The 20,168-nt window shown below is 39.9% G+C and overlaps 1 protein-coding gene across 6 annotated transcripts in view; it reads left to right on the forward strand.

The window, feature by feature from the left end:
• Positions 1 to 20,168, forward strand: part of AOAH (acyloxyacyl hydrolase) — a 162,872-nt gene that overhangs the window by 66,913 nt on the left and 75,791 nt on the right. For all 6 annotated transcript variants that reach the window (XM_007065889.4, XM_037890054.2, XM_037890055.2 and 3 more), the window contains exons 13-16: positions 911 to 1,002; positions 4,533 to 4,615; positions 13,190 to 13,226; positions 15,529 to 15,603. In XM_007065889.4, coding sequence (XP_007065951.2) covers positions 911 to 1,002; positions 4,533 to 4,615; positions 13,190 to 13,226; positions 15,529 to 15,603 — 287 coding nt within the window. The remainder of the gene's footprint in view (positions 1 to 910; positions 1,003 to 4,532; positions 4,616 to 13,189; positions 13,227 to 15,528; positions 15,604 to 20,168) is intronic.

Genomic DNA, 20,168 nt, shown 5'->3' on the forward strand with positions numbered 1-20,168 from the left:
TCTTTCATAGAAACTGTATCCTAAAACGTATTACAGAGATAAATAAGAGCAGAGGCTAGGAAAACATAAAGGCTGTATCTGTTTTCATGAAAGTTCTTACTAGCAGCTCTTCCTGCTGCTAGGAGGGTTTATACCCGGCTCCCTGCTCTCCTTCCATTCATGTGCCCTCCCCTGACTCCCTTCCCCATCCCTGGATTCTCCCCGTAGCAGAGGGATCCCCAGTCACATCTGTCTTGCCATGGGGATGATTCCTTCCAAACTCTGTGAATAAAAAAAATAAAAATAAAAATGTCTGTGGTAAAACCTGGAGGAGATTGACTGAGGCCCAGGAAACCCAGATTCACTTTGTGAAGTTTCTAAAACGGCATGTGTTTTTACCCTACCCTTCCCAAAGATCCTAGGGATCAGGGAGAAAAGAAGGCTTCAGCCCTGAGGAACATGATCCCTTAGGTAGTTATGCCTGGCAACCCATCTCCCCCATAGCATGGGCCCTTAGGAACCTTGCAGCCATTGGCTCCTTTGCCCACAGACAAAGGGTCCATGAGATGGGTGCAGAAGTTAATGCTGCAAGCCGATATCTACCATTCCAGTGGTGCTGTAAGTATTGTATATGCTGTAGTTTGTGAAGCACTGTGGGGTCCTTCAGAATCACAGTTGATATTACAAGGTATGCATTTAAAATATTTCTACTAGTCTGAAAGCGTTTATTGGTTCTACTCTCATTCTCCATGTTAGGGATAGGAAATATCTCAGAAATAAGTAGCAACTTTTTAAGTGTAACCACTATATAAACGTATGGTATTATCCCTAATTGGCTGATGCTCCAAACTGAGAATGTTGTTTGATTCTGTGGGTGGGATTTTATTTGGGAAAGCAAAACCATCTTAATTGCTTTTAAATTTCCTTTCAGAAATCATTTTCTGATCTCCCAGTGGCTCTTACCAATGAGCTTGACTGGCCCCATTTCTCAGGGACCACTGGATTTCTGAACTCCACAATTGGGTAAGTTCATAGGGTAAGGACTAAGCCAAGTTTCAGCAAGCCTTGATGGGGAAAAAAGAAAAGAAAAGAAAGACAGGGGAGGAGAAACCAAGCAAAGATGATGGGAGAAAAATCCAATGTTTGAATGGAAAAATAAAAGTGCTGGCATGCTCTGCCTCTGCTCTTCCTAAAATCATGCTTGTCTCAAAAGATTTTCCCCCACACTTTCTCTCCTCTCAAACATTTTCACTAATGTGTGGGCTCTCAGACCTGCCTCACCTACTCCTTCAACTTTGCTTGCCCTCTGTGCAGTCTCTAGAGATGGTCAACATAATTTATTTGGAAAAAAAAAAAGATTAAATTTTCCTTTTTTCAAAACCAGAAACTTTAACATGAAGCTCTTGGTATACTGCCCCTCCCCAAAATTTAATTCCAAAAATTTTAAATGTGGATTTTTTTGGATTTGTACTTTTTCCCCTTCCTATTTCCTTTTTGCCACTGAATGAATGATGTCTGCATTTTTAGCGAGTGTTTCACTTTTTCATTTTTCTTTTCCCCTTTTTCCACTCTGCAACTTTTGGAAGTCCTCACCTTTGAAAAAGTTACAGTGAAAAAGGAAAATGAAACACTAACGCTGCCGCTCTGTAACTTTTACAAAGTTGGAGATGTTTGGAAAAGTAGAGAAATGAAAAAGTGGGGATGTGGGAGAGGGAAGCCCTTGACCTCATTCACTTTATTGCACTGAATGGCAAAAAGTTGAGGAATGGGGGCAACAAGAGGAAGAAAAGAAGGAAAATGCAAATGATTTAGAAAAAGTATTTCACAAAAAATTAATAAATGCAAATGAAAAATTGCTCCATTTTGATACCAGTGAAATGGAAACAATTTCAAATCGTCAACATTTTTCCTGAAATTTTTTCCATTTTTTGACCAGCTCGAATAGGCTAAGTGGTATGGAGTGCAGAGGGGATAGCGTTATGGACACAGAGCAGCTCCACTACTGCTTCCTGCCCTAGAGCAGTGGTGGGCAATCTGCGGCCCATCAGGGTAATCCGCGGGCGGGCCGTGAGACAGTTTGCTTACATTGACTGTCCACAGGCATGGCCACCCGCAGCTCCCAGTGTCCGCGATTCGCCGTTCCCAGACAATGGGAGCTGACAGGTTGCAGGTTGCCCACCACTGCCCTAGAGCATTGACTCTCAATCTTTCCAGACTTCTGTACCCCCAAGTTTCACCTCATTTAAAAGCTACTTGCTTACAAAATCAGACAAAAATACAAGTGTCACAGCACACTATTACTGAAAAATGGCTTACTTTCTCATTTTTCCCATATAATTATAAAATAAATCAATTGGAATATAAATATTGTACTTACATTTCAATGTACATATATAGAGAACTATAAACAAGTCATTGTCTGTATGAAATTTTAGTTTGTACTGACTTTGCTAGTGCTTTTTATGTAGCCTGTGTAAAATTAGGCATATATCTAGATGACATGGAAGACCTCTGTGTATCCCCCAGGGGTACACGTATCCCTGATTGAGAACCACTGCCCTAAAGAGGCTGCTCAGGGTGCATGTAGTAAAGTGGTCATGATAGAGTTAATTATGTCTAAATTATTATGGGATGGAGTCCTGCTCCACTCCCACACCCTCTTATTTCCGGTTTAGTCAGTATGCGGGGTTTTTTGTCACCACTTTGTTGTGGTGTAATTAAATAAATATCAAGTTCCGAGCCTGCAGTCCTGTGAGTAGAGTTATTTTTGTTGCTCTGAGTGGTCCATTTACAAAACTAGGGACTTGGAGAAAAGACGTAGCCCTAGGGGTTAGCATATATACACTTGGATTCTGAGTGTCATGGTTTACTCCCATGTTTTTAATTTACATATCTACTTTAAAATAATTGGGCCAATATATATCTGGAATACGTAAAAGCAGGACTGAAGCAAAGCTAGCTAAAATCCTATGTAAACTGAATTAAAAAACTGGGATATTATGCTGTTTTCTATGAAGCATTTATTATTTATATTGATTAACTAAATATTGCATTCTTTGACCAACGCATCCTCTTTGCTTTGCTTTCCACCTCATGCTGAAGGCTGTAGAGATTTAATGTGTTACTTCTATAGCTTCTTTCACAGTTAATGATCAGCATTATCACATTTCAAAGTAGGTAATATTTTGTTTTTTCATTCTTGGTTTCAAGACTTGTTATGGCTTTACATTTATCTGCATTGTGTTTGCCATCCTTTACCCCAAATTCCTCTACATCTGAGTTCAAACACAACTTCAACAGCCCCAGTAGGGATCAACAAGTATCAACAAGGGTTCTAGAGAGCGATCTTTTTATCAGCTTTCCTTAAAGCTGTTCTCCTTTACAGGGATTTTTACATTTTTCTCTGCGGTACAAAGGAAACGGAAAAATTAATCAAATACAATCTGTCTTTCAAATCAGTCGGTCCAAGATTTAAAACACGAGGAAATGAATGTCCTGCCAATACTTCCTCACTCTTATTTACTGTTCCACAACTATAACAAGAAGCCAAAATCCTTGCGTGTCAGTAGTATTGCTTTGGTAAATGCCATCCAGCATAAAGGTTGGTGAAGCAATTATCTGAAGAATCAGTATAAACACAACTAGAAATATGGACAATTTGAAAGCTCCTGTCAGCCTAGAGAGAGCTTTTGAGGGATATCTAGATTTCCACTTAAATCATTATATTTAATAGAAAATTATTAACTGTAAAAAGAGGAGGCAGAAAAACAAAGGAATGTCAGGTTTGGATCTAAAATTGATTTCTGAATTTTCAAAACCACTGAGTCTCCCTGTTCTTCAGAGAATTAAATCTAAAGGATGCTAATGCCTTGTTTGGCAGTTTCAGGCTTGGGACCCTACTGTGCCACACAGAAAAGCTTTCCTGGTCATTTATGTCAGAGAAGAGTTTAAATGAAAATCCTCAGAAATAGCCAGTGCAATTTAAACCTGGCAAAGGCAGTTTTACCTTTTTCTCACCTACGGGCTGCTTCCTCTGGCTACTTGGTTTTCCCTTACCCTCATTAACCTGCTGATTGCCTTATCCTGCCTTTCTAAATTGCTGTATGCATCCAGCTTGCATACAACTCTGACAAATCTTCCTCAAAATGTTAATTTGAATCTCTTCCTAGAATTTTAATAATCAACTTGTCAAAATTACCGTACTCCATTGGCTTAAATTATGCCAAAATTCCAAAATTAAACTATGAGGGATGTGCTTAATGGCATAGCAAACAAAACATGCCAAATAATGCAAAATAATGGTTCAATCCTGCAAACACTTGGTAGTCCCATTGACTTCGGTGGGACTACTATTGATAAAAAGTATTATACTTGGTAGTAAATACTAACACCAGTAGTTAGTGTATGCAGAATTGGGATCTAAAACTGTTCAGAGAACATATTGTATATTTTAATCTATTTTTAATATGTAATCTGACAGCCCTTTTCTTTAAAGCTAGCCATGGTTTCATTTGTACCATATGAGTTGAGTACCTTTTGTTAATGTGTTTCAGAGGCTGGACAGACTCTCTGTATCTACGTTTACGCAGAAGAAACCGCTGTAATCACAGAGACTACCAGAATATTTCCAAAAATGGTACTATAACCTCATTTTTTCCACAGATGAAAGTTTGATCTTGATGTTGAATTAATGGGTACAGCTCAGGAACACCATTCAGAAAAATGCTACATAACTGCATGCATGAATTGTGGAGAAGTAGAGAACAGGATCTATTTAACACAGTGTTTTTTCTCTTCAGTTCAGTCTCTCTATTGATTCTGAATAAGAACTGATTTATGCTTGATCTCTTTCATCTCCTCTATGACTAATGAATGACTTCTGCCTGACTAATAATTGATGCATTTCACTGTAACTCTAAACTGGAATTCATTTTTCTCTGTCTAAATATTTTTTCTAAAATTAAAAAAGTTTAGTTCTTAACACTGAAGTTTGCACTGAGGTTCTGTGCCTCCAGAATTACGAATTTTAGAAATTGTTGCTGGATTGAAAGTTAAAATATTTCCTCCCCCACCTCACATGGCCATTCTACATCAGTGATAGAATTAAAAGCCATACAAAATCAAAACTGCTTGTGTGATACAGAAAGCCACCATGTTATGAGTCCTGATTACAGAATGGGTAGTGTCTGACATGGTTGGAATACATTGTACAGGGATGTTTGGGAGATTAGATGTTCTCTATGCAATACAACTCTTTATTCCCGGAAGGCTGTTGTAGAGTACAGGTCAGACTTTTGTATAGTGTGTACATACTAGAGCTATTTAAGGTGTTCTGGTGGCCTAGGGGATTGGCACTCACAGGGTCAGAGGGCCCAGGTTCAAATCCCCTTGGTCCCCTGGGGAAATGAAAATTGTCAGGCAAGATTATCACAATAGTCCCTTCTGGTTTTATAATCTGTGCACCTGTCTATAGCAGCTATATGTTCAATTTCCCTCTCTTTCTCTGGCCTCTCTTCTTTTTTTATATACATCTTGATGAGCTCCCCATCTCTCTTTCTTTTCATTTCACATAGATATTTTACACTCCTGTTGCAGAAACCTGCAGGGTATAAAATGAGGTGAGATTGTGCCAGGGCAAATTCTCTCAAGAAAACTGAGAGGAAAATTTAGGAGGACAAAAATTACAAGCAATAGAAAAGTCCCATGATGACTTCCCTTAGTGTCTTCTCTTAATCACCCCCATGACAGAGTATTGTAAAGTATTTCCTCATATGGTGTAATATTTTCCCCAAATAGGAAAATTTAAATGGACACTGTCAACACTGGTAAGGCTAAAAACTGATCACTGAACTGACAGTGGTCCCATCTGGGAGAACTAAACCTACCTGCCTAAAATAATGCTTCCTACTACTGGAAACATGAAAAGAAAGAAGATGCAAGAAATTCACAATGCAGAAATCCATTTCTTCTATCATAGGACCAGTCCTGCAATGTGCTGAGCTTGCTCAGCTCCCAGTGAAGCCACTGGGAAATGAAAGCGCTTAGCATCTCCAGGACTCATGTGGCACTGTGTGGAATCAAGCCCCTAACACTTAGACAAGGGTTTTTTTTATCATATGCCTCATAGAAAGCTGTGTGTCATCTTTTCTTCATATTCCTAGTGTCACTATGAAAACAAATAAAAGAAGGGCTGCTCCAGGTAAGAGCTTTCAGAGGGCCCAGACTCAGTCGATGGGAGATCAGTATTTTTACTTACTGACTTTGATGGGTTTTCCTTTAAAATTCAGACTTTGGAGATTAAAAGTGAAGCAGAGAGAGAAAAACAAAAAATCAGCCATTTAAAAACACGTCTATCAAAATTCAGCTGAGGAATTGTTGCATAAGTAAAGTTTTAGGTATTTAAAGGACAGTTTATTTTCTTGGTGTTGATAGGGTTAGTGGAAAGTTTTGAGGTTTCGTTTCCTATGTTTGTTCATTTTACAACATGCAGGAATGCTGATCACTGCAGGCTGGCAAAATCCTGTGCCCCATCTGCATAGGTGGGGTGTTAAATGCATTGTGAATGCTGTGGTTTTGCTGTGTGGGGGTGAAAAACCGTGAAGCATCTGCAGTGAGGCAGTCCACATCTATGTGCACAGTGGAGAAATGTTCCACAGCAGCATCCCGGGCCACAGTGCAAAGGGAGCCAGGAAAGGCTGAGGGCATGGCCCGTAACAGCTTTCCTAAACATAATGATGTCACAGCTTCCTCTAAAGTGCACTAGCCTATAAAGCCAGAAATGGGATTTCAGTGCCATTGTAAACTGGAGAGTCCCAATTTCCCAAGGTGACCTAGTAAACATTTATATCCATGGAGAGGTCTGAGATAACAACTGTTACATGTGTGACAGCCTTAAGGGACAGAAGAACCCTTGTAAGTTATTTGTGAAGATTATTATGGCTCCATCTGAGCCCTGCATGGTTGGACTCATGGTCTCTGAGGCACTTGGCTTTACATATGGAGAGATACAAAAATAGTCACACTAGAAACTATAAAAGTGCTCCAGAATACTCCTAAAATAGTTTATCTGTAACATATGTGGTATATACAGAATACATGATGGTATGGTATAAAGGCTTTCTCTGCACTCATTTGGGATGATGCACATAGCTCACCAGTGGCTTTCCAACATGGTTAATATGTGAGCTAGGTTAATAATTCATAACTAATAATTTTCTCTAGCAATTTCGTTTCTCTTTTCAGTTTGCAAGTGATCTGTAAACAGTTTAAAAATCTAATTTATTTGCTCCTCAGAATTATTTGTTGAATAACTTCTGGAAATAATTTTTGGAGCACAGTTTATTCACAACCAGTTCATCATACTTATTCAGTAGATGAAGTCCTAAATTCAAGCTGTTTTAAGTGGATCAGTAGGTCACATGGCATATTTTTGTTTCCTGGTTGGATTAGTGCAATTCTTAGGATCAGGTTTCCAGTACAGATACTCACAATTATGAATTGGAAATTTACTTTTTGTGTATGTTCTGCAATATTTGCTTGTTTTAGTGAACATTTCTGCTAGTGAATTTATTTTACTATAATATTCACAAAGATGAACATGAGAGGGACATGAACACAGTCAAAGTGGATTCCCTTAAGAATCATCGAATAGTTACAGAATTTTGTTTTGCAGTATTCACCCACCTCTCTCTGTCACGCAGACATCATTGTGTGTGTATATTGGGGCTGTCAAGCGATTTAAAAAGTTAATTTCGATTAATTGCACTGTTAATAATAGAATACCATTTATTGAAATATTTTTGGATGTTTTCTACATTTTCAAATCTATTGATTTCAATTACAACACAGAATATAGTGTACAGTGCTCACTTTATATTTATTTTTGATTACAAGTATTTGCACTGTAAAAACAAAACAAAAGAAATAGTATTTTTCAATTCACCTAATACAAGCACTGTAGTGGAATCTCTTTATCATGAAAGTTTAACTTACAAATGTAGAATTATGTACAAAAAAATCTGCATTCAAAAATAAAACAGTGTAAAATTTTTAGAGTCTGCAAGTTCACTCAGTCCGACTTCTTGTTCAGCCAATCATTCAGACAAACAAGTTTGTTTACATTTGTAGGAGATAATGCTGCCTGCTTCTTGTTTACAATGCCACCTAAAATGAAAACAGGCATTCTCATGGCACTGTTGTAGCTGGCATCGCAAGATATTTACGTGTCAGATGCACTAAAGATTCATATGTCCCTTCATGCTTCACCCACCATTCCAGGGGACATGCATCCATGCTGATGACGGGTTCTGCTTGATAACGATCCAAAGCAGTGCAGACCGACGCATGTTCATTTTCATTATCTGAGTCAGATGCCACCAGCAGAAGGTTGATTTTCTTTTTTGGGGTTTGGGTTGTGTAGTTTCCGCATTTGAGTGTTGCTCTTTTAAGACTTCTGAAAGCATGCTCCACACCTCGTCCCTCTCAGATTTTGGAAGGCACTTCAGATTCTTAAACCTTGGATCAAGTGCTGTAGCTATCTTTAGAAATCTCACATTGGTTCCCTCTTTGCATTTTTCAAATCTGCAGTGAAAGTGTTCTTAAAATGAACGTGTGCTGGGTCATCATCCGAGACTGCTATAACATGAAATATATGGCGGAATGCGGGTAAAACAGAGCAGGGGATATACAATTCTCCCCCAAGGAGTTGAGTCACAAATTTAATTAATGCATTATTTTTAATGGGTGTCATCAGCATAGAAGCATGTCCTCTGGAATGGTGGCCAAAGCATGAAGGGGCATACAAATGTTTAGCCTATCTGGCATGTAAATCCCTTGCAATGCCAGCTACAAAAGTGCCGTGCAAATGCCCGTTTTCACTTTCTGGTGACATTGTAAATAAGAAGAGGGCAGCATTATCTCCTGTAAATGTAAAGAAACTTGTTTGTCTTAGCAACTGGCTGAAGAAGAAGTAGGACTGAGTGGACTTGTAAGCTCTGAAATTTTACTTTGTTTTGTTCGAGTGCAGTTATGTAACAAAAACAAACCTACATTTGTAAGTTGCACTTTCATGACAAAGAGATTGCACTACAGTACTCATATGAGTTGAATTGAAAAATGAAAATATTTATAATAAAAAATAATATACACTTTGATTTCAATTACAACACAGAATACAATATATATGAAAATGTAGAAAAACATCCAAAATATTTAACATTTCAATTGGTATTCTGTTGTTTAACAGTGCAATTAAAACTGCGATTAATCATGATTGATTTTTTTAATCGTGATTAATTTTTTGAGTTAATCCCATGAGTTAACTGTGATTAATGGACAGCCCTAGTGTATTTACATGCATTTTATAATGTATTGAGTGTAACTATGCTATGGTTGTAGTTTTTATTATCAGTAATGACTACTAAAGTCATATAACTGAAAGATTAATTGCATGACTGAGTGATTATAGTGTAAATACAATATAGTTAATGTATCTGAGTTCTAAAAATAAATCACTCAAGTATGAAATCAAATGGGTGATAAAAAGCAGTTTAGTAATGTAATTAAACTTCCAGAATGGGCCTGATCCAAAGCCCACTTAAATCAATGGAAACACTCCCACTGATTTCAGTGGATTTTGAATATATGAACAGGTAATACTTAGCAGTTAAAAACATAATCATGGTGTAGGTTTCAGAGTAACAGCCGTGTTAGTCTGTATTCGCAAAAAGAAAAGGAGTACTTGTGGCACCTTAGTACTTAGTGGCACCTAACCAATTTATTTGAGCACAAGCTTTCGTGAGCTACAGCTCACTTCATCGGATGCATACTGTGGAAAATACAGAAGATGTTCTTATACATACAAACCATGAAAAAATGGGTGATTATCACTACAAAAGGTTTTCTCTCCCCCCACCCCACTCTCCTGCTGGTAATAGCTTATCTAAAGTGATCACTCTCCTTACAATGTGTATGATAATCAAGGTGGGCCATTTCCAGCACAAATCCAGGTTTTCTCCCCCCCCCCCCTTTTTCCCACACACACAAACCCACTCTCCTGTTGGTAATCCAGGTTTTCTCCCCCCCCCCTTTTTCCCACACACACAAACCCACTCTCCTGTTGGTAATAGCTTACCTAAAGTGATCACTCTCCTTACAATGTGTATGATAATCAAGGTGGGCCATTTCCAGCACAAATCCAGGGTTTAACAAGAACGTCTGAGGAAGGGGTGGGGAGTGTAGGTAGGAAAAAACAAGGGGAAATAGGTTATCTTGCATAATGACTTAGCCACTCCCAGTCTCTATTCAAGCCTAAGTTAATTGTATCCAATTTGCAAATGAATTCCAATTCAACAGTCTCTCGCTGGAGTCTGGTTTTGAAGTTTTTCTGTTGTAATATCGCAACTTTCATGTCTGTAATCGCGTGACCAGAGAGATTGAAGTGTTCTCCGACTGGTTTATGAATGTTATAATTCTTGACATCTGATTTGTGTCCATTTATTCTTTTGCGTAGAGACTGTCCAGTTTGACCAATGTACATGGCAGAGGGACATTGCTGGCACATGATGGCATATATCACATTGGTAGATGTGCAGGTTAACGAGCCTCTGATAGTGTGGCTGATGTTATTAGGCCCTGTGATGGTGTCCCCTGAATAGATATGTGGGCACAGTTGGCAACGGGCTTTATTGCAAGGATAGGTTCCTGGGTTAGTGGTTCTGTTGTGTGGTATGTGGTATTCGCTTCAGGTTGGGGGGCTGTCTGTAAGCAAGGACTGGCCTGTCTCCCAAGATTTGTGAGAGTGTTGGGTCATCCTTCAGGATAGGTTGTAGATCCTTAATAATGCGTTGGAGGGGTTTTAGTTGGGGGCTGAAGGTGACGGCTAGTGGCGTTCTGTTATTTTCTTTGTTAGGCCTGTCCTGTAGTAGGTGACTTCTGGGAACTCTTCTGGCTCTATCAATCTGTTTCTTCACTTCCGCAGGTGGGTATTGTAGTTGTAAGAATGCTTGATAGAGATCTTATAGGTGTTTGTCTTTGTCTGAGGGGTTCGAGCAAATGCGGTTGTATCGCAGAGCTTGGCTGTAGACAATGGATTGTGTGGTGTGGTCAGGGTGAAAGCTGGAGGCATGTAGGTAGGAATAGCGGTCAGTAGGTTTCCGGTATAGGGTGGTGTTGATGTGACCATCGTTTATTAGCACTGTAGTGTCCAGGAAGTGGATCTCTTGTGTGGACTGGACCAGGCTGAGGTTGATGGTGGGATGGAAATTGTTGAAATCATGGTGGAATTCCTCAAGGGCTTCTTTTCCATGGGTCCAGATGATGAAGATGTCATCAATACAGCGCAAGTAGAGTAAGGGCGTTAGGGGACGAGAGCTGAGGAAGCGTTGTTCTAAGTCAGCCATAAAAATGTTGGCATACTGTGGGGTAGTTACACTGTATTTGCTATGTAACTACAGTGTAACAGTCACTGTATTATAAAGCATATACTATGTGTGTATACATATATATTCCAGGTAGGTTAATAACTTCAGTATCTGCATACAGAAAAGACTATTTGCTTCTGAAGACATTTCCCCTATATCCCTAATTATTGTTAAGAGTTCTGAACCTACCCTTATTTATTAATGCTGGGATTGTTTCAGTTTTTCAAATCACCATTTATCATATATTCCATATATTATTTTGTGCTATGATCTGGTGTATTGGTGTTTTTTTGCCTTTGACCTGAAAAGCTCAAGTACTGTACCTGTTAACGTATACTCTGGCCCACTGAACATTAAAGCACCAGGTATTTCACTGCAGCCTGGAATACAGTTAGAAGTTTAAAATGTTACCTTCATCTCAGCTGTCTGGGGAATAGTAGTTCACCTGGATGCATTTGAAGAAACCTGGAGCCTTTTTCTTTGCACCCTAACTTTTTAAATTGCTTTATTGTCTTGAGGGAGCAAAAAGTTCATTAAGCAATAAGACATTTGCAGCCGAGCAGCCCAGTGCTGAACGCTGGCACAACTTGGAACCTGACTCTTCCAGCACATTTCAGCAGTGCCCCTTTTCATTTCCCGCATAATCTGGTGTGTACTGATCAAAATACCTATCTAATGAGTAGCCATTAGTGACCTAATTGCAATACATCAAACTGGTATACAGCAAGTTAAAAATATCCACCTCTGATATTAAAAAGAAAGGAAAGAAAATGTCACTTTATATTAAGGTTACATTTATAAATTGCTTATACAGGTTTAATACATGATTAATAGAGTTTTTTAATAAATCATCAATCAATTATAGATTGTTATAGAGTCCAGCTGGTTAAAGAAAACACACAACTGAGGATACCTCTCTGAAGTGCAGGCTTTTGTCCATTAAATTAAAGAAGGATTTTACTGTCATCGGCTTGCTACCATTATTGTTCTTTACCTTCAAAATAGCCACAGCTACCATCTTGCTGTCACTACTTTATAGGCCACAGAGAGACAGAAATGACTTTGTCAGTGTGGAATGATGGGATTGTGGACATGAGTAAGGCCTTGATTCAGGAAAGTATTTAAACATAAGCTTTGTTGTTAAGCACTTGCTTAAAGTTATGCATGTGCTTAAGTGCTTTTCAGAACAGGGATATTTTCCTGATTTAAAGTCTAAGTGAAGTCTCCATTGCATCTTACCGGTTGGGTGAAATGCTACTGAAATTCACAGCTGCACCGTATGTTGTGAAAGGTGTTGTTGGCATAGTCCCATTTTGCATATGCTTGTCACTCATAAGGTTACCAAGACATGTGCCATTAATTTTTATTAAATTGTTAGAATGATTCACTTCTCAATTTATAGGGAAAGTTAGAAGCAGTTTGACTGTTCACAAACAAGGATGGGTGGTTTACTGGAGATGACTGTGTGGGCAAAGCAGTCAAGTCTAGATTCAAATCCAGATTCAAATTTACCCCAAAGTTCAGAAGTATTTTAATCCAGGATTTTGAATCGGATCCTTCACTATTATATAAAGTACCATTGGAAGCATGTTTATAGTGGTGGTCAGTTGCTGGCACTGTTTTGTGCAGGTGGAGGAAAAGGGGTCCACGGAAAGATTTTTATTCAATAAATAGAACCCAAAAGAAAGGGCATGTGTGCTACATCCCTAAAAAACAAATTCACTCTAGAGATCTGTAATTTTAATGGTGTTACCCTATTTCTCTTTCTCCCACTGTGGTTGATCGTGTAGGTGGTTCTTCAAAAAATCTTCTGGATTTAATGAAAAGGTAAGCACTTAATGGGATTTGTATCCTGGATGCAGGTACAGTAGTTAATTAGAATTCTACCTTCCAAAAATAAATCAAAACAAAACTGTGCAGTGAATATACTGGCTGGCAGTGCTGTAAGTCTTAAACTATAGATTTAATGACCTACCATATTTTGGAAAGCTGCCTATTTCTTCTGCATCATGAAGAATAAGTAATTGAAATAAAAACATTTGATTGAATTGCCTCATACTTAGGGCCTGGACCAAAGCCCACTGGAAGTCAATGGGAGTCTTTCCACTGACTTCAAAGAGGTCTGGATCAGGCCCATACATCAGTTACACTGATGTAACTCCATTGACTTCAATTGAGTTACTCTTGATTTACATCAGCATAAATTAATTGTTAAACAGGCCCTTTGCCTTATTCTGTGACTGTAACTTCTGAAGTTTAGACTGATAAAGCTGAGTGGCTGAGGATGAACAAGCAACAACCCCAAGTCTGAATTTAGATGAGTAGTAGGTTTGGTTTGAGTTGTCACACCCAGAGTTAATAGAGGGAGGTACATTGTGGCTCCCACGCCTCAACCAATCAAAACTGATCCTTAGGATTTTCCTGTAATAGATCCTCACTCTTTGCTCTTGTGCCCGTAATGCACAACAGGAGGAAGTGCTGAGTCATTGGAGAAACAAGTGTTTCTGTGCTATTGGGCCACTTCACCAGCAGGAGAAACATGTCTGTCTCCTTGAGCATCCCCAGCCACCAATGACTCCATTCCTTTCCCTCCATGAATGCGCTTAGCACTTCCTCTTGGCTGTGGCTACTTGTCTACACTCCTGTGTGTCTGGCAGCTGCTTTCAAATGTAGCTTTGTCTTCTCGTTGATAATTGTAAATATTTTTTCACTTTTCTCTGGCAGCTTGTTTTTAAAGAGGAAAAAGTTTGACTGCATTAAGCTAGGCTTAACCTTTGCTGTGAAGTTTTGATGCATCACTTATTTCTGTGACAGTCTTTCAATAGGTTCAATGTGTGTTTCTCTGCACCTAGCCTGCTCTGCCATGGGCTGGCCCATTGCCACCCCTTTCAGGAAGGCAGAAACCTAGCACAGAGCAGTGGCTCTGATTCCTAGCCACATGTGGCTGGCCCCTACACAGTGGGGACAAAGTAAGGAAAGCCCCTGCACGTTGTTCCCCATATTTCTGCATCCAGGCAAGGCCAGCCCAGTTTAGCTTTTACTGACTAGATGGGCCTTACACTGTACCCTGAAGGTGAATGAACTCTGCCTGTGTTGGATCAACAGGAAGAGAAAGTCCCAGAGTCAAGGGCCTTAAGCAACCACATTCTGCCCCCAGCCCTTTCAAATATAGGGGTGATGAGCAAGAGCATTCCAGCTGATGTCAGCTATCAGTGCAGTACATAGGAAGAAAAGCAGTGTCTTCATGAACTATGACTCAAAGCATATACTTTATAGAGCAATGAAAATAGAACAAGAGACTTTTGAACTGATCTTCTAATATAATGGCACGTTTGTAGAAAAATGTGAATTCATGAAATGCCATGGTTTCAGGTCCTGGGCATTGGCTAGATCCCCCAATGGGAACATGTATGTTCAGTCTGAGATGACCCTCTGCTAATCAGTCACTGGAATCTGATCCTCTTTGAATTTGGGGGTGAGGTGGTTTCCAGTTCAAATGTCTGGATCTGAACTTACCCCTATGGGTTTCCAGGTCAGCTCCAAAGCCAGAAGGGGCCTATTTTCCAGTTCCACTTAAATTTGTGTCAGATTTCCTTCCACCCTGAATGTTGGAAATTGTTTGATAATCATGAAATTAGCTGATTTAATTAGATTTCCTCCCTCTTGGGCGGTAGTCTTGAGAGTTTAGCTCTCAAGAGGTCAGCAAATTTGCTGCCGAAACCATATCCTGATTTGATCTTGAACCCAAAGCCTTAGTGTAAACCTAATCCAGAGTGAAACATGCCCTCCTTGTCCAATTTCTAATTAAAATGCTTTGGTCATGGTTTTACCTGAAAGGAGAGTGCTTGATTTAGATTCTGATTGATGCAAAGAAGATGGAATAGCAGCTAGTAAAGAACTGAAAATAAATATATCAGGGGGAAAGGTAATTATGAAAAAAAATGAAATTACCAAAATATAGGACTATAATAAAAACAGATTTAGAATTATTCAAATATAGCCTAAATCTAAAAGAAATACTTCACAATGTGCAATATGCTCTAACAAGCATAGTGTGTAATTCAAACTACTGTATGAAAATGGTCTTCTCCATTAATATTGCTACTTATTTATTTTTTATATTTTTTAGCTTGGCTAGGAATCAACTGTTGGACAATCCTGCCATAGTTATCTATGCTTCAATTGGGAATGATGTCTGCAATGGGTAAGGCGTCAAGAAACTAAAATACCATTTATATTACCACATATATGGCTTGGAGGCCTTTTCGCTAGCGAGACATTTCAATCTTATTACTTTATTCAATTAAAATTTGCTTTGGTTGTTAGCAGTGCTCTTTTTTATCTGTGCTGAAAAATATTAGTCACAGCTACAGGGCTAGCTGCTGCTGTGTTCCCTTTCGCATCTCTCAGAGTGCATCACCTCACAGATAGGCCTCTTTCCCTTACGTGTGTCTAGGTGAAATCAGATGATTCTGCCACTCTTAACCCAGACCTGGGGACACTACACTGTGTCATTCAATCATTAGCATGCTACAGCTCCAACTGGACACTTGCGTTTCTTCCTTTCAGGAGCCTCTGAACGGCATTCTTAAAACAAAGTATTATTTAGCAGTAGGAACAAAGCATGAGTGAAAATCAGATTTTAAAACAAGAAGCCGTGTACAGGCATCTTACCTAAAGTCAGTACAAGCTGTATTTTGAATATATAAAGTACTCTGAAAAATCAGGTCCCAGGTACCTCAAATTCAGCACCCGAATTACTGTATACTTTGGATCTTAATCTCTCTGTGCCTCAGTTCCCCATATGTAAAATGGGGACAATAATACTTATTCATTTCACAGGGTTGTTGTGCAAATAAATTCATGAATGTCTGTGAAGCACACAGATATTGTAGTGATGTGCACCATAAGGAAGCCATGAGGAAATTCATAGAGCACAGTTTGAATAGTGTGCAATAAATAAGGCCACAGACCACAGGCTGAAAACTGAAAAAAAAAATATTGAAGAGCTGCTTATTAAGCCAACACTGCCCAACGAGTGCATTCAATGAGGCAAGAATCTTCTATATAACAGTAGAACCTAGTACTGAGCTATTAATTAGAAAATAAAGCCATTACATTACCCAGTGGCTCAGTAATATGTCTAAAGCTTTGGAACAGAAGCAGGCTATAATGAAGTTCACAGTAATAGACAAGACATGACAATGACAAATACATACTACCTTTTCATGGTAATATGTAATCATAATATCATTACACAAATGAAATATCAGGTTTTATGCGTCTTCATGCAATAGCTTAGACATCAATCTAATCCTGGAAGCCATACAAATGCTAGTATCCGTCATGCAGGAAATCAGACCATATGATCACACTGGTCCCTTCTGGCCTTAGAATCTATGAATTTCCTTTACTCTGCAATATTTCTTTCTCTAATTCAGGTAACCCCTCTGTTTTCCTGTCTCTCACATAATTTTTTATTATTTTACAAAATTATTTCTCTTCCCCAAAATTATTTCTCTTTGCCTCCCCCATTTGCATAGATTTTTCATATAGATTATTAATATTGATTATGAATATGTATTCAAAATAAACATTTCAAAATTTTTATCCCAGCCTTCATCACATGACAGTGGTGCTTTTGTGTGGTGAAATATTATGTGCTGTCTGTTTCCCACCAAAAACATTACTGGGATCAAAAGCACAGGGTTATAAGAATACAGTCGTTCTTGTTACTCTTTCTGTGAAGGGAAGATGCTGCTGCCTTATGCAGAAATTCACTTCTCACACAAATCGAACTGAGTGGAAAGGAAACCATGGATTGGTTTTCAAGATGTCTCTATATACAGTGAAACTTGTTTTGAGGCATCCACAGAGGCTCTACTGAATGCAGAGCATCTACTGGGTATGACTTTAAACAAAAGTCTAGACAAATAAAAATGTCTTTTAAGGCAGCTTTAATCTGCAGTAATAAAGACCTTCCAGCCTAATCCTACATTTCTCTCTTCAGAAGAGATAAATACGGCTGTATACCGTGCAGGAACAATTCTTAGCCAAAGCACGGCTAAAATGCCAATATTTCCTCCCATGTGGGGAGCTGGGCAGTGAGTAATAGAGGCATTTGTAGAGGAGAAAGACAATAAAATTGGCAGCACATGCACTACTTTCCCTCTAGTACCCACATTGTGGTGTCCAATTGTGGGGGTTAGAAAAATAAAGACAAATGGAGATTATATCTCTCTGCCTGCTGTGGTGCAAAAGTGGGACACAATGAGGCTCAAAGACCCAAAATGGGGGGGAAAAAAAAAGAGAGAAAATAAGTAGTGCAAGAAGCTTAAAATGCTGTGGAATTATTAAATGCATTCATTCAGTTTTATATAATAAACCATTTCTACAACCTCTTTCATGATTCTGTATTTATGGTCTAAAGACATTACAACTGAAATGATAGCAAACGAGTATGAAATGGAGGTAATCCACTGTCTAAAATGAAGGACAGCTGAGATGTATGATGGGAATAGATTAACATTTCATATCACAATGCTGCCATTACTGGCTCCACTACCAACTGTCCCCAGTTCTTAAAATGCTTTATGCTCGTGAGCACTCCCATAAACTTGAATGGGACTAGTCATGTGTAAATGTATTCACTTACGTAAGTGTTTGCAGGACTGGGGCATCTCAGAACTATGGGTGAAATTTACCCCAGTATACAGGACCAGCCCAAGGCCTGTGAGCTGTTGATGTCCCACTGAAATCCTGTTTCGAGTATTTAAGTGGTGCATAGGCCTGATCTGGCCTTCTGAGGAAGGCCCAGTCCTGTAGTACTCTGATGAATATAAGGGCTAAAGCACCACACCCCAAGCAAGGAATTCCATCTTGTCAGTTATCAGACAAAAACTTGTTAGTATGCAAACTTTTAAACTGTGTGTGTGTGTGTTAGGATAACAATGAGAAGTCTGTGTGTAGCTCTAAGGGTAATATATGGCCCTAATAATGTAAGAGCCCCTTAGAGTAGATTGACACGAAGTAGCATTTTGTCAAACATCCACACATTAATATTTGCTGAATTGACACAATGTACTGTGACGGAAATCAGTTTCTGAATATCTTAGTGTTATGGATTGACATGATAGGAAGCTATTGCAGAGTACTGTGTCCAAGAACTGTGCTGATGTTCTTTGACGATGTGTTGACAGTGCATCCATCCTTAGTGTTCTCTGACGAGCCTGGAAGCAACTGCTGCAAAGACTGAAATGGAAATGTCTGTAAGACATCTTTTTGGTTTGTTTTTGTTTCAAACACCCTTTTTTTGTGTGTGTTGGGGGAGGGGGGGTGGCAAAAAACCTAGAGCCAGCCCTGTCCACCCTAGCCTAGAAATCTACACAGCAATGAAACAGCCCCACAGTCCAAGGCCCATGAGCCTGAGTCAGCTGGCACGGGCCAGCCATGGGTTTTTCTTTGCTATATAGGCATACCCAGAGGTGAAAGTAAGCCGGTACGCCCCGGTACGGCGTACCAGTAAGAGCCTGTGCGCCGTACCAGGACCAGCTTTCCCAGACAGCAATTTAAAGCTCTGGGGTAGCGGCGGCGGGGCTGCAGCGGGAATTTAAAGGGCCCCGGAGCTCCAGCCGCTGCTACCGCCCCGGCCCTTTAAATCTCCACCTGTGCCCTGCTGCCAGAGCCCTGGGTAGTGGCGGTGGGGCTCTGGTGGGGATTTAAAGGGCCCCGGAGCTCCAGCTGTCACTCCCCCCTCCGGGGGCCTTTAAATCCCCACCTGAGCCCTGCTGCCCGAGCCCTGGGGTAGCGGCGGCCAGGCTCCGTCGGGGATTTAAAGGGCCCCGGGGCTCCAGCCGCCACTACCGTCCCGGCCCTTTAAATCCCCGCCTGAGCCCTGCTGCCGAAGCCCTGGGGTAGCGGCGGCGGGGCTCCAGACTGGATTTAAAGGGCCCAAGGCTCCTAGCCGCCACTACTGCAGCTGGAGCCCTGGCCCTTTAAATCAAGATTTAAAGGGCCTGGGGATTTAAGGCCCTGCCTCTTCTGGTTGAGGCCACGCCCCCTGCTCAGGACTCTGGTGTACCGGTAAGTCCTCTAACTTACTTTCACCCCTGGGCATACCCTTAGTGACTTGCCCAAGAACAAAGTCTGGATGGAATCCAGGTCTCCTGACTGCTAGTACTGTAACCTGTCCCCAAGCCCACAAGGAGAAAAAAGAGGACAGGCATGATAATGAAAACAGATGTAGCAATACATGATGTGAGTTAAATCCCCAGGTGGTGGTAATTCGTTCATTAATTGAAAGCACTTAACTTTTTTGTACTGACTAGTCCAAATCCTCAATTTAAATCTGTATAGCTTCAGTGACTTCAGTGAAGCCACACCAGTTCACATCATCTAAGAACCTGGCACAATATTTTTAACACTATGGCTAAATTATAAAAAGTTCTCTGCAGGTAGTCAATTTTCGAGCTGTGTTTTGTTGTGATTGGTCAGACAAGTCTCATGGGATTGTGTCTGCTTCATGGCTTGAGCACTTCCAATATGAATACTTAGGTGCACAATGCTCAAATCTGCTTTCTGTGAATTCTTGAACATGTGACTTTAGAATCACTTCCATGCGTGTGTCCTTTTTGCTTTTGCTCTCCACACTGATTGCATGAACATTTGTGGAGAGCAAAAGCAAAAAGGACACACGCATGGCTGAAATACATTCATTTTAAATTAAATATGAATATTAATGGGAACTGTTTTACAGCATTCAGCCAGCAC

The sequence above is a fragment of the Chelonia mydas genome, chromosome 2 (assembly GCF_015237465.2).
Source record: "Chelonia mydas isolate rCheMyd1 chromosome 2, rCheMyd1.pri.v2, whole genome shotgun sequence".
Taxonomy (NCBI): domain Eukaryota; kingdom Metazoa; phylum Chordata; order Testudines; family Cheloniidae; genus Chelonia; species Chelonia mydas.